Source organism: Rhagoletis zephyria, unplaced genomic scaffold, assembly GCF_001687245.7.
Source record: "Rhagoletis zephyria isolate East Lansing unplaced genomic scaffold, Rhagoletis_zephyria_1.1 Rzeph_scaffold_00657, whole genome shotgun sequence".
Lineage (NCBI taxonomy): Eukaryota > Metazoa > Arthropoda > Insecta > Diptera > Tephritidae > Rhagoletis > Rhagoletis zephyria.
In genome coordinates, this window is record NW_016157741.1 from 134,145 (window position 1) to 148,847 (window position 14,703).

General features: G+C 34.3%; 1 protein-coding gene across 1 annotated transcript in view; it reads right to left on the reverse strand.

Annotated features, from left to right (window-relative positions):
* Positions 1-6,530: 6,530 nt before the first annotated feature.
* Positions 6,531-14,703, reverse strand: part of LOC108360936 (uncharacterized) — a 37,722-nt gene continuing 29,549 nt past the window's right edge. The window contains exon 3 of the mRNA XM_017613409.1: positions 6,531-6,659. Coding sequence (XP_017468898.1) covers positions 6,531-6,659 — 129 coding nt within the window. The remainder of the gene's footprint in view (positions 6,660-14,703) is intronic.

A 14,703-nucleotide genomic window follows, 5' to 3' on the forward strand; every position in this document is an offset into this window, starting at 1 on the left:
GAGCTGTAGCGTCGGTGTCCATTCGAACGGCATGGCCCAGCCAGCGGAGCCGCTGTATCTTAAATCGCTGCACTTTGTCCATGTCGTTGTAAAGCTCATACAGCTCATCGTTCCATCGTCTGCGGTACTCGCCGTCGCCAATGCGTAAAGGCACGTAAATCTTCCGCAAAATCTTTCTCTCAAATACTCCAAGAGCCGCCTCATCGGATGTTGTCATTGTCCATGCTTCTGCGCCATATACCAACACGGGCATGATGAGCGACTTATAGAGCGTGGTTTTCGTACGTCGAGAGAGGACTTTACTCCTGAATTGCCTACTCAGTACAAAGTAGCACTTGTTGGCAAGAGTGATTCTGCGTTGGATTTCAATGCTGACATTATTATCGNGAGTGGAGATATTGCCTACTCAGTACAAAGTTGCACTTGTTGGCAAGAGTGATTCTGCGTTGGATTTCAATGCTGACATTATTATCGGTGTTAATGCTGGTTCCCAAGTAAACGAAATTCTCTACTTTCTCGAAATTGTAACTGTCAACAGTGACGTGGGTGCCAATGGATCGGAGATACTTCGGCTTGTCCTCGTTTACCACCAGACCCATTCGCTTTGCTTCCCTATCCNAAGGCAGAACAGACTTCGCGGTTTTTGTTACCGATGATGTCGATGTCATCGGCATAAGCCAGCAATTGCACGCTCTTGTAGTAAATTGTTCCTGAGCGGTTCAGTTCTGCAACTCTTATTATCTTCTCCAACATCAGATTAAAAAAGTCACAGGAATGTTATTATTACTAGTATATAAGTCTTATAACTTGAATTTCTTTGCTCTTTTTCCTTTACTCTTTTAAATATTGTTAAATTTTCCTCGGATATAAATATTTTTTTGTGAGCATTTTTTACCTTGTTTAGATTTTTTTTTTAATTTTTTTTAAGTGATTATCAATCCCGCTTCTATTTATGTAGTAAGTGGACCAGTTGTTTGTATGTGGCAGGCAACTTAGAAAGAATTTGTTTGAAATTTTGATAGTTCACTGTATTTGATGCAGTGAAATATGTGCTGTTCAGGTGTTTCTTTAATGTTACATGTATTGCAAATGTCCGACTTGTAATGCTGAAATTTGGTTAGATAAGTGTTAAGCGTGGTTTTATTATGTCATATTTGACGTCAAATGTTGTCAAAATAATGAAAACGGGTTGTCATCTGTTGTCATTTGCGTTTTTTGTCATATCGTCCCGTTTCTGCCTTAACCTCGTATCTGCAATAGAGGTTTTTTAGAGAGTGTAAGAAAAAATGCTTAATTTCTTCCCCTAGGATACAATAAACGCTTTTTTACTTAATATTTCTAGTTCCACTAACAGTAGTGAGCACCCACCCTCATTATGTCTTTGTTCTATTTTCAAATAGTGTTTCGCTTAAACAGCTGTTATAAGTGGTAATATTAGTTTTCCCAAAAAGTGTAGATACGTGTTTAAGGCAGAAATCGGACGAATATCACCACGCACGGTCATATAAAATGACAGCCAAGTGAAAACGGCCCTCGCCGCTGATGTGGTAGCATTTGACAATCAAAATGTGTTTGCCAACTTGTTGGCAATTCTGATTTCGTTTGCCATGCGAACAGCTGATTATAGATACAATACCAATCGTTTAGCTACAGAAAAAAAAAAAATACAAAAATGCAGATCGATAGACCTTTTCACGCTGATTTCAACCATACCAAAATTATTTGGGGCGAGAAAATATAACAGTTTAAACTTCAACTTTCCTATTTTTTATATGATTAATATCTCGGGAACTACTTGACCGATTAGAAGAGTGTTGATGCCAATTTAAGGATAATTGTAAAATTGTACTACAACCTTTTTTGCAATGTATTTACTAAAACCATCTTTTGTCTTTCGATTTTTACCACTACTTTCGTTAAATTTCGCCTTATAAAAACTTTTCTATATAAGATACTTGTACTTTCTAAATAATATAAATTTGTGTAGATTAATTATGCAATTGCCTTCAAAAAAGGTTATTTTATAAAAAATTAAATTTTTTTGTTTTTTAGTATTTTTGGCTTAAAAATATAAAAAATCATAAAAATTATGTACATCAACTGAAAGATAAATTAATGGTCTTTATTCTGATATCATTAGTTGTTTAATCGGTTATTTAGTTCATAAGATATTGATATTTCAATACATATATCAAAAAATTTAACTCAAAATTATATCTTTTTAATTTTATACATGCGCTAAAAAAATTTGGTAAGGTTGAAATCAGCATGAAGTTCTATCCAGTCACATTTTTGATCTGTCTATAGCTAAAAGGTCGGTATTCTACACTTTTTGTAAAAATTTAACTTCACATTTGACACCAGTAATGAAAACGGAATGTCAATCATCTGACACCAAAATTTTGACGACAGTCTTTGACATGCACTGCGGTATCGACATTTGGTCAGTTTTTAAAATGTAATGAAAACGCATTTGACACCAAATGAACATCAGTCAAATGAAGGCAGTTTTTGATGTCATCGATTTTGACCTAATGAAAACCAGCCTTTACCATAAGTGTGTCCAGTTGCGATTATGTTTATGAGTTTTATGTCCTACGCTTCTAAGTCCAATTTTTTGTTTTTGAACCACGGCTGTTTTTCTTTTGGTGTGAAATATTATACTATTTGGGGTCCCAGTTTGGAAGTTTGTTGATAAAGTCAGATTTGGCTTTGGAAGTAAAGATTTGTCGTGGTTAACTGCTGTTTTTGCAGCTGTATCCGCTTTTTCGTTTATAGTTATACCAAGTGGCTAGGTGCAGGGCGGTCGAAAGAAAACTCGGGCCCAGGACTAAAAATCATGGCCCCTATATATAAATTGTATTAATTTAAAAGCATATGGTCGAAATAGCTGAAAACGAAACCATATTTTTGATTATACCTGTGTCATACATATCTGAGGTATCAGACAATATAAATATCAACTCGAATCTCCTTCTCTCAAACATGAAATTCACTTAATCCTGAGGCACCTTTAAATTAATAAAAATTGAAAAGGCAGAACATGCAATTAAGGGTTGTTTGTATATCAGGACCACCATTTTACATCGCTTTTATCAACTTGCAATGTTGTATGTCCAGACCACCATTTATACTATAAATGTAGCAAAGCTATTTATGGCAAATTCTAGATATCAACCTAGTCTAGATATCAACCTCGTTGTAGGCATCATATCAAAGAGATGCAACTATAAGACTCTAGATGTCGCCCCGCCAGAAGAAGTTAAATACTGCGCCTAAATATATGCACTATTTACATATGCTACAGCGGAAATGGACGACAAGTCAATTCTTTAAATGAAATCAACTACTGCTATATGTATGTATGTACATATGTATGTTTATATAAAACGTGAGCAAACAACATTTTGCTTGCATTGAATTATTTTAATATCTATTGCAAAATTTTATACAGACAAGACTAAAAAGTAGAAAATAAATAAAATAAATCCACTTTTTAATATACAACGCTTTTATAAATGGACTAAAAATTAGAAAATAATATTTCTGAGCCCCATAGAATTTGTTTTGATAACTTTTGATTTTGAAATTTCAGCAAAAGTCATTATAAACCATTTACGAGATTGAAAATGAAAAGCGTGGGGCGCTTGTAATAGACCTGAATTGATATGGAGGGTAATATATGAATAACGACCGCTTAAAATCGATCTCAAATTTGGACTCTCTCTGCAGAAATTTTAGGTCTATGTTATGCAATTTGACAATAGTCAAATAAATCTAATGCTTTGTATTGCATATTTTATTTATTTTGCATTATACTTGCTTCTCTTCGCTTGCTTTGTATTACTTTCATGTTAATAAAAACAAGTATTCGAAAAATTAATCAGTGATTAACTTTCTAAATGAAAATAAAGTCGCCAGTATTTTTTAATGCAATGTAACAGTCAAAAATGTCAAAAAGTTCTTTGACGCGGAGTCCACCAGGCTACAAATGGAAAAATCTGGTTTTCCTTGAGCATTTTCGGCCTTCTTTTACAATAAAATAAAGCAGTTTCCTATTATCTTCATTATCCATGTATTTTCGGTGGAAAACTATTTGTAACGTAAGTATTTTTCACTAATTGAATTTTCAGGTAAAATTATTTTTAATTTTGTTAGAGATATGGCTCATTTTGAAAGGAACATTGTAAGCTATTCAACGTGCTATTGACCCATATTTAAAATTTATATTCTTTCTAACTCAAATAGGCTCAGTAAATAAAAAATTTACGTAGAAACAAGTAAGAAAGTTTATATATTTTTCACCTTTCCGCAAGCTACCGCTACATGGTAAGCCGGGGTGTATCAATTTTGAGTAAGTTAGCGTCCTTAAATTTCGAAATATTGAAATTTCAAGCATTTCTGAAATTTATTGTTATATGAAAAGCGACCGTAATTTTAGGCCGATTTTAATAATTTTCAACACTTTGCTTTTATGTGGCAAGCACAATAACCACACCGAGGATGGTACAAATTGGTAGAACGGTTACCGAGATGCATATATGTGATCATAAGTGGGCGGCGCCACGCCCATTTTCCAAAATTTTATCATAAACGCATTTCTTGGCAAAGAATTGGAGCAACCAATAAATTAGCTTTAATATTTACTGATTTATCGAGGATTTCGTATTTCTCTAAATTACCGTTATATGGGATGTGGGCGTGGTTGTTGTCCGATTTTAAAAATTTTCGGCTATTTCGTATGTTATACCAAGGCCAAAAACTGTGCCAAGCTCGAAAGAAATTGGTACAGGGGCTACCAAGATATACACATGTAACCATAAGTGTGCGTGGCTACGCCCATTTTCCAAAATTTTATCATAAACGCATTTCTTGGCAAAGAATTGGAGCAACCAATAAATTAGCTTTAATATTTACTGATTTATCGAGGATTTCGTATTTCTCTAAATTACCGTTATATGGGATGTGGGCGTGGTTGTTGTCCGATTTTAAAAATTTTCGGCTATTTCGTATGTTATACCAAGGCCAAAAACTGTGCCAAGCTCGAAAGAAATTGGTACAGGGGCTACCAAGATATACACATGTAACCATAAGTGTGCGTGGCTACGCCCATTTTCCAAAAATTTTTAATATTCTTATTTTTCGTCTAAAAATCATTGTAAATGTCAATTTTGAGTGAATTATCTTCAGTACATACTAAAATATCGCAGTTTTCGTATTTCTGAAAATTACCGTTATATGGGAGGTAGGCGATTTCGCCCATTTTCAATACCATCCGTCCTACGCCCAAAAGAAGTGCACGTACCAAGTTTCGTTAAGATATCTCAATTTTTATTCGATTTATCGTGTGCACAGACGGACGGACGGACGGACAGACAGTCACCGCTTAATCGATTTCTCTTTTTATCATCATCATTTATGTATACATTTGTCTATATCAATATCGATTCGTTTTTCCTGTTACAAACAACCGTTGTGTGAACAAAGTTATAATAAATACCCTTGTGCACGAGTCCGCTCGGGTATAAAAAAAACGCGAGAATTATATTGTTTCAAAAAGGAACGAGGCCAAAAAAGCAAAATAATAAGCTAAAAGAAGATTTTCTGATTAAATAATACAAATCTATTGGAATTAATTCAAGAATTTTTCTAGTACTATTTATTATTATCCTTCAAAATTCAATCTCAAATGGAGCTATAAGATTTTTCCTTCAAGAGTTACGGCCACTTTAATTGCCATGTTCTCGAATCTAATGTCGCCAAATGCTTTCTCACTCATTACGTCTTCTTTCAATGACCATAGTTTCTGAAAGTGAGGTGTAAAAGTACCCCAGTAAAAAAATTATATGTGCAATTCTTCAACTTCAACTAGTTAAATGAAAAACCAATATTAGATGTTTGATGTTTTTTCCCAATAATTGTATTCATTTACTTTATCAAAAGAATATAAAAAACTGTATGAATATGCATTAGTTTATAACAAGATAATTTAATTGTACCATTATGCTGAAATTTTCGTAGACAATATTTATATGTGCAAAGAAACAAGCGTTAGGTTACCGACTATTTTTCAAAATGTTTTAAAGATAACTTTATTTGTTGGTATTTGATTGTATTTCTATTACAGAATTTTATTTGTTTTACGCTTTGTGGCATATATTTTACCGACTTTTTTTTTGTTAAATTTGTATTATTTCCTCCTATTTGTGAACTTTGGTTTATTTAAGTTTCAACTCGTTATCATTCTGTTTTGAATAAGTAAAAATCTTGTTGGGAAGTAGATCTTACAAATCCCCAGTGGTATTAAAGCCCATATTTGAAGCTAGTTACTCTAAAAGAAGGTATTTTGTTCCTTGAATAACGATTTTGTTGTTCGCACGGTGTGAATAGCAACATTTTACCGCTGGAATCTCCATATATCTTCGGTCGAAATGAGCGAAAAATTTGCCAACTTAATGCGCAAAGAATGTTTCTCATTCTTGATATTCATTTATCCCATAGTGAAACGATTTTTTTTTTGTTTTCCAAAGCTATATGCTTTTTACTTTAAACCAACGATCCTTTTCGCCAAAGACAGTGTGGTCAAAGTTGTGGTGGGCATCTGGATCAACTATATTGGAGTTTCTTTCATCATTGAAAATAGGGTTTTTCAATTCTTCCTACAAAATTTGTAATCTTTGTAAAATGCTAAAAACGCATTTTCGTGCCATAGAGTGGGCTGTGGTTTAGCGATCTATTTCTTCAACTTAAGTACCAAAACTGTGTTTATTATTTATTGTGAACTTTTACTTATGACAGAGAGATTCAAATACATTTCAATTTTTACGGTAAATCATGCTATTCCTAGTAGCTAACTACTGGATATATCATTTGCACCACTCTTTTGGGACTTATATAGGGCACCAAGCTTATCGTCGGGATTTTTAAAGGAACATCTTATTATATTCTGCTGTCCGATTACTTCAGCAGTTATTTAGCTAGATTTCATGCCACAAAACTTCATTCCTGATATATGTCCGGCCTGTTCTTCAGATAGTTCAATGTCACGGGATATTATGGCCCATAATATAACTAGGGAAAATAATAAAACAGGGTTTATTATTAAAATAGCTTCTATATATTCAAGTTTTTACCTCACAGTCATTGATGTAGTTTTCTGTTGGAAATATTTGACACTGGAGCAGGCGGAACTGAATACTTAATTTTGCACATATAATTATTTACTATTGAATATTAAAAATAGTTTGTGTTAATGGTGATTAAAGTTGTAAAGGAACATCAACTTAACATATGAAAATACTGATAAACTAAAGGCTATTATAATCGCATACAGCAAAAAGTTTTACTTTTCTTTAATAGAGCTAAAATGAGGAAAAACATTTTGCACATACATATAATTATTTGACTGGGGTAGTACTAAATGGTATAGAGCAAACAAAAGTGGCCATTAAAGCCGTTTTTCGAGTACTTAACCGCGAAAAACCTCAATATCTTGGCAAAGTTGTAAGCTGGAGCTCAAGTTCTGCGCAGGAAATTGTTTCTGAAACGACCTACAGCTGCACAGCAACAGAAACTTTCAAATCTGTATTTACAATTCTTAATTTCTTTGGATTACATGTCAAATCGCAAGCGTACTGTATTCATGATACTTATTGCATAAAACAGACTACAAGCCATTTAAAAACCTTATTATAATCGATACGTACATATATCGCATAGGTAACCTAACAGTCTTTTTCTGTAACGAAACAGACCGGATAACATCAAATAAAGCAACACATGTTTCCACTAGTCCTATTTATTGATTGCTTCGCAGACAACCTTATAATTTTTCTGACTAGAACTTTTTAACAAGCAGTTAGATTGTTCCAGTATTCTTCGGGCAAAAACCTGTGGAAGTGTCAAACTACAATGTTACTCTCTCAAGTGAGAGTTAAATGAGAACAGATGCAGAAGTGTACAGGAACGCAAAAAGCACTATTTCCAGCACAAACGTCAGTCGGTTTGTTTACATGTCATTGGTACATTACTGATTGGGTTAAAATCGGTAAATACTTATTAAAAACTATACAGTTAAGAATAATTGCGTACATATTCAAATATTACGTTGTCACTTCCATCTTTTCTTGCACTGTTTTTGTTTACAAATGCAACCCTGCATATCATTTGACACTTTTGACGAACTTTCAGGAAGAAAAACGTCGGGAAAAATCCCGTTACGTCCGACTGGAAAGAGTTGCTTTCTTACTCGCTCAAAAGTGTTCCCTGTGAGAGAAATTCTTGCGTATGGGAACGACTTCCTGTAATTTTATACTATTTCTTACTTTGTCCAAGTGTACTGGAACAAACTAAGTGCGTTCTTTGTTTGTGTACATGCAGCAAAGCATTTCAAGTAGGTTGTCGACACTACCGAGTAACAGTGTAATGTTTGAAGCGATGGTTAAAGTTGTGAAGTTGTGGTGAAAAAATAAATAATATAAAAAAAACTTGCGCCCCACGCTTTTCATTTTCAATTTCATAGATTGTTTATAATGACTTTTGCTAAAATTTCAAAATCAAAAGTTATCAAAACAAATTCTATGGGACTGAGAAGTATTATTTTCTACTTTTTAGTCCATTTATAAAAGCGTTGTATATTAAAAAGTTTTTTTTATATTATTTATTTTCTACTTTTTAGTCCTGTCTGAATAAAATTTTGCAATAGATATTAAAATAATTCAACGATATTAATAGAAAGGTGCACACACATGCATTTACATATGTATGTACATACAAACGAGCACCAATTAATTTTATTTAAAGAAATGGCGTGTCGTCTATTTCCGCCGATATGCGTGTATAAACCCTCCTCAAAGTCTAGCCAAAAAGCCAGCAACTCACACAACAGGTTCCCCAGAGCAATTCGCTCGAGAAAGTGGTACCCGGTACACGTAATACGCGGCACACAGCACAACAATCCGCCAAAACAGGCAACCCGGCCCAAAATTACCACCGTAGAAGGCAGAAACCCCGAGCGGCAGTGCAGGAGCCCAAGAATTACCCTTAAAACGGCCACAGGAGCTTAAAAAGACCAACTGGTCCCCAACTGGTCCGAAGGTAAGTAGTTTCGGACTAGTTCCAAACTGCATACCAACTGGTCCCACGAACTAGTTACCAACTGGTCCCAAAGTGGTTACCAACTGGTCCACCTATACCTCAAGTGGTCCACAAGTCACTTCACTTACAAAGCATTCGATTTAGTTGACAATAGTCAAATTAATTTTATTTAAAGAAATGGCGTGTCGTCTATTTCCGGTGTAGCAAACGTAGTACATAGGGCGACATCTAGATGTCATCTACCTCGCCCTATTCACTATGCTTTTTTATAGGAGCTTTTCAAAGCTTTGCTTTGGTGTCGGAACACAACATTGAAAGTTTCTGGATCCACAACAGTGAAAGTTTCTGGAACACAACATTGCAAGTTGATAAAAGCGTTGTAATAAAAATGAAGAAAATTAGTGTTTTTTTTTTAGTTTTACGCGAAAAAGCTTCCCAACAATCGAAGTCTACCAATAGATTGTTATACATAATTTTAAAGACCTATAAATCCTCTTCTTATGTTTGGTTTTTAAAATCGGGTGAAAAATAGTCAAGCTGTTAATAGATAAGTCCCTCAAATACGAAAATAACGAATTTGTTTAAATAAAAAATTGAGGGTTCAGGAACTATAAGAAACCTATGATATATGTCTAAAGCAAGCAAATTTTTACAATACGAAAAAGGCACTCGGAAAATCCGTACAAAAATCCGTACATTTTGACGGAATGCTAAAAATCCGTACGTTGAATCCGTACAACCATTTTCACCCCTGCAAATCCGTACCGTAAGGAAAAATCCGTACATCTGGGAGCGCTGACCGTGAGCCAAAACGTAGTGTAATAGTCCGCGTTGTAGGCCTTATGATCATTTTCTTTAATTTAAAGAATCAGAAACAATCAGCACGAATCGGAATATATTTAAATAAAAGTCTGTAACGAAGGAGCAATTACATTGTAAGAAAATAATAACAAGTAATGGTTCTAATATTTCGAGCCCCTTAAGAAGCCCGGGGCCGGTGGGTTTCACCCCTTTTTCCCTCCCTCTCGACGGGCCTGGCTAGTTGTCCAGACTATTGCAATGTTTTCTATTTTTGAGTAATATACTAGTTTATTATGGATTTCAGCTACCAGGAAATTTTGTGTTGTGCGGCTGTTGAGGACCTTAATTGCACCCTGACTGTCTGTAAAGATTGCAGCTTTTTTATTTTCATTATTACTAGCCATAGTGACTGCTTGTGATATTGCCATTATCTCACCGCAAGTTGATGTGCAGTTTCCGGGCATTTTTTTCAAAATGATTTGGGAATACATAACGGGTGATTTTTTTGAGGTTAGGATTTTCATGCATTAGTATTTGACAGATCACGTGGGATTTCAGACATGGTGTCAAAGAGAAAGATGCTCAGTATGCTTTGACATTTCATCATGAATAGACTTACTAACGAGCAACGCTTGCAAATCATTGAATTTTATTACCAAAATCAGTGTTCGGTTCGAATTACGTCCGATTTATGGTCTACATAATCGACCAAGTGAGCAAACAATTAATGCGATTGTGACCAAGTTTCGCACTCAGTTTACTTTATTGGACATTAAACCAACCACACGAATGCGTACAGTGCGTACAGAAGAGAATATTGCGTCTGTTTCTGAGAGTGTTGCTGAAGACCGTGAAATGTCGATTCGTCGCCGTTCGCAGCAATTGGGTTTGCGAAACACATTTCGAACCGAACACTGATTTTGGTAATAAAATTCAATGATTTGCAAGCGTTGCTCGTTAGTAAGTCTATTCATGATGAAATGTCAAAGCATACTGAGCATCTTTCTCTTTGACACCATGTCTGAAATCCCACGTGATCTGTCAAATACTAATGCATGAAAATCCTAACCTCAAAAAAATCACCCGTTACATACAACTCGTATGATAAAAGTACCTTACCCATATCTTAATTTAAATCAAATATTTACAGTTAATTGTATTATTTAATTGTACAAGTTCCCCTGCTGTAGCGAAAAAATGAAGCCAAATCCTTTTCAAGGACTTCGCCATCCCTTGCTACCAAAATGCGTTTACGATAATTCATACTGCACGACGAAGCCAGCACACAGTGGTTCAAAATTTGGAATTTAATGTTCATAATCCACCGAAACCGTAATTTTTCAACCAATTTTTACTAATAAGCAAACAAAAAACTATTTAGTTTGGTGAACATTTTTTATAACATTTCAAAATTTTTGTTTTGTGTATTTTTTTTTTTGTTTTGGAAGAACCGTATAATTGTTTTCAACTAGTTTTTGTTATGTAACATTTATTAACTGGAACAGGAGAGTACATTTTCTTCAAAATTGTTACTTTTTCTGCATTTTGCACAAAAAATTTAATATAATCAAACAAAAATTCAGAAATCAGGCTTAACTGGTATCTTGCAAATATTGTAAGCTTTCATAAAAAAAAATAAAAATTAATCAAATGAAATGAAAAATGAAGGCTCCAGTGAATTGCGAACACTAAATGCCAGTTTTGAACCACTAAGCAGCAGGGGGTTTATTGTTCTCTTTCAGTGGAACTGGAAACTCAGCGTGCAACACCATCCTGGGCACAACTTTCCCTGTGCTTTATAGATTGTACAAAGATAACCGATTAAATAGAAACCCTTAAGTGAAGTGCGAAACAAACTGGGGAAGGTTTTCGTTATATTTTATAAGGGGCATTTTTATTTTTTATATTCTCCGTTAAAAAAATACCTCTGAAGAATGCAGAGCCGATTTAAAGGACAGTTTAAGAAACAAAGGACAAAAGGCGTCCTTTATTTTGAAAAAAAAATACAAAGGACAGGGGGTTAAAATAAAGGACTGTCCCTTAAAATAAAGGACGGATGGTCACCTTAGATATGAGTAGTTAGCCGTCACCGCCATGATTCAATAACTACAGGTTGTAGCAATCGTACAAAAACAACATTTACCGTTGGTATGAACTCCTTGTGTCATCAACATATTCGTTATGTATTCGTATTCGTATGTATATGTATACCCTGCATACCAGGATTTCATAGAAATCTGAAAGGTTTCACAATTTTTTTAAGAATTTTCTCTAAGAAATCGTACAGAAATTTCTTTACTAGTTCATGTCAACCGCTTCATATGTTTTTCTTTAAAGATTCCTAAGATAATCGTAACAAATTTCCGATACTCTTAAAGATTTCGGTAGCATTTGTTTGCAGGGTATATATTTACGTATATGTATATGTATACGCGGATATGTAAACAAAGCAAAACAGGCGATTGTTTGACACAAGCGTGCTCATAAGAAGAAGCATATCTTCTATCGATATCACCTGTAATTGATGCGCCTTGCGTCACCGCATACGCTGCGCAGCCGAGGTTTATACAGGGTGTCCCAGAAGTAACGTGCCAAACTTTAGGGGAAGGTAGGTGGGAGGGTGAGCTCCCTGATAAACGAAAAATTTTCAGGTAAAAGTGTCACCGTTTTTGAAATATTTACATTTTTTCGAATTAAAAAAAAATCGTGCCTTTTCATGTGTTTTCTTTAACTGCAACTACAAACCGGGCAATACTTAATAAATTTTTTATGCAAACTACTTCCAGATAGTTGCCCCTCCATACTCAAATGCAATGTAGTTAAAATATATTAACGAACCATCACAAAATTAGGACTATTTCTGGATTTTTAACTTTTTGATATTTTCTTCCCCAACTTTGACTATCTCGGGTGAAAAAAAAATGTACTGAGCTATAACTTTACATTACATAAAAAAATTGCTCATTTAATAAAGATTTCAGAAAGGTGCCACACTTACTGTTTTGAATAGAAAAAAAAANTTGCTACCAAAATGCGTTTACGATAATTCATACTGCACGACGAAGCCAGCACACAGTGGTTCAAAATTTGGAATTTAATGTTCATAATCCACCGAAACCGTAATTTTTCAACCAATTTTTACTAATAAGCAAACAAAAAACTATTTAGTTTGGTGAACATTTTTTATAACATTTCAAAATTTTTGTTTTGTGTATTTTTTTTTTTGTTTTGGAAGAACCGTATAATTGTTTTCAACTAGTTTTTGTTATGTAACATTTATTAACTGGAACAGGAGAGTACATTTTCTTCAAAATTGTTACTTTTTCTGCATTTTGCACAAAAAATTTAATATAATCAAACAAAAATTCAGAAATCAGGCTTAACTGGTATCTTGCAAATATTGTAAGCTTTCATAAAAAAAAATAAAAATTAATCAAATGAAATGAAAAATGAAGGCTCCAGTGAATTGCGAACACTAAATGCCAGTTTTGAACCACTAAGCAGCAGGGGGTTTATTGTTCTCTTTCAGTGGAACTGGAAACTCAGCGTGCAACACCATCCTGGGCACAACTTTCCCTGTGCTTTATAGATTGTACAAAGATAACCGATTAAATAGAAACCCTTAAGTGAAGTGCGAAACAAACTGGGGAAGGTTTTCGTTATATTTTATAAGGGGCATTTTTATTTTTTATATTCTCCGTTAAAAAAATACCTCTGAAGAATGCAGAGCCGATTTAAAGGACAGTTTAAGAAACAAAGGACAAAAGGCGTCCTTTATTTTGAAAAAAAAATACAAAGGACAGGGGGTTAAAATAAAGGACTGTCCCTTAAAATAAAGGACGGATGGTCACCTTAGATATGAGTAGTTAGCCGTCACCGCCATGATTCAATAACTACAGGTTGTAGCAATCGTACAAAAACAACATTTACCGTTGGTATGAACTCCTTGTGTCATCAACATATTCGTTATGTATTCGTATTCGTATGTATATGTATACCCTGCATACCAGGATTTCATAGAAATCTGAAAGGTTTCACAATTTTTTTAAGAATTTTCTCTAAGAAATCGTACAGAAATTTCTTTACTAGTTCATGTCAACCGCTTCATATGTTTTTCTTTAAAGATTCCTAAGATAATCGTAACAAATTTCCGATACTCTTAAAGATTTCGGTAGCATTTGTTTGCAGGGTATATATTTACGTATATGTATATGTATACGCGGATATGTAAACAAAGCAAAACAGGCGATTGTTTGACACAAGCGTGCTCATAAGAAGAAGCATATCTTCTATCGATATCACCTGTAATTGATGCGCCTTGCGTCACCGCATACGCTGCGCAGCCGAGGTTTATACAGGGTGTCCCAGAAGTAACGTGCCAAACTTTAGGGGAAGGTAGGTGGGAGGGTGAGCTCCCTGATAAACGAAAAATTTTCAGGTAAAAGTGTCACCGTTTTTGAAATATTTACATTTTTTCGAATTAAAAAAAAATCGTGCCTTTTCATGTGTTTTCTTTAACTGCAACTACAAACCGGGCAATACTTAATAAATTTTTTATGCAAACTACTTCCAGATAGTTGCCCCTCCATACTCAAATGCAATGTAGTTAAAATATATTAACGAACCATCACAAAATTAGGACTATTTCTGGATTTTTAACTTTTTGATATTTTCTTCCCCAACTTTGACTATCTCGGGTGAAAAAAAAATGTACTGAGCTATAACTTTACATTACATAAAAAAATTGCTCATTTAATAAAGATTTCAGAAAGGTGCCACACTTACTGTTTTGAATAGAAAAAAAAA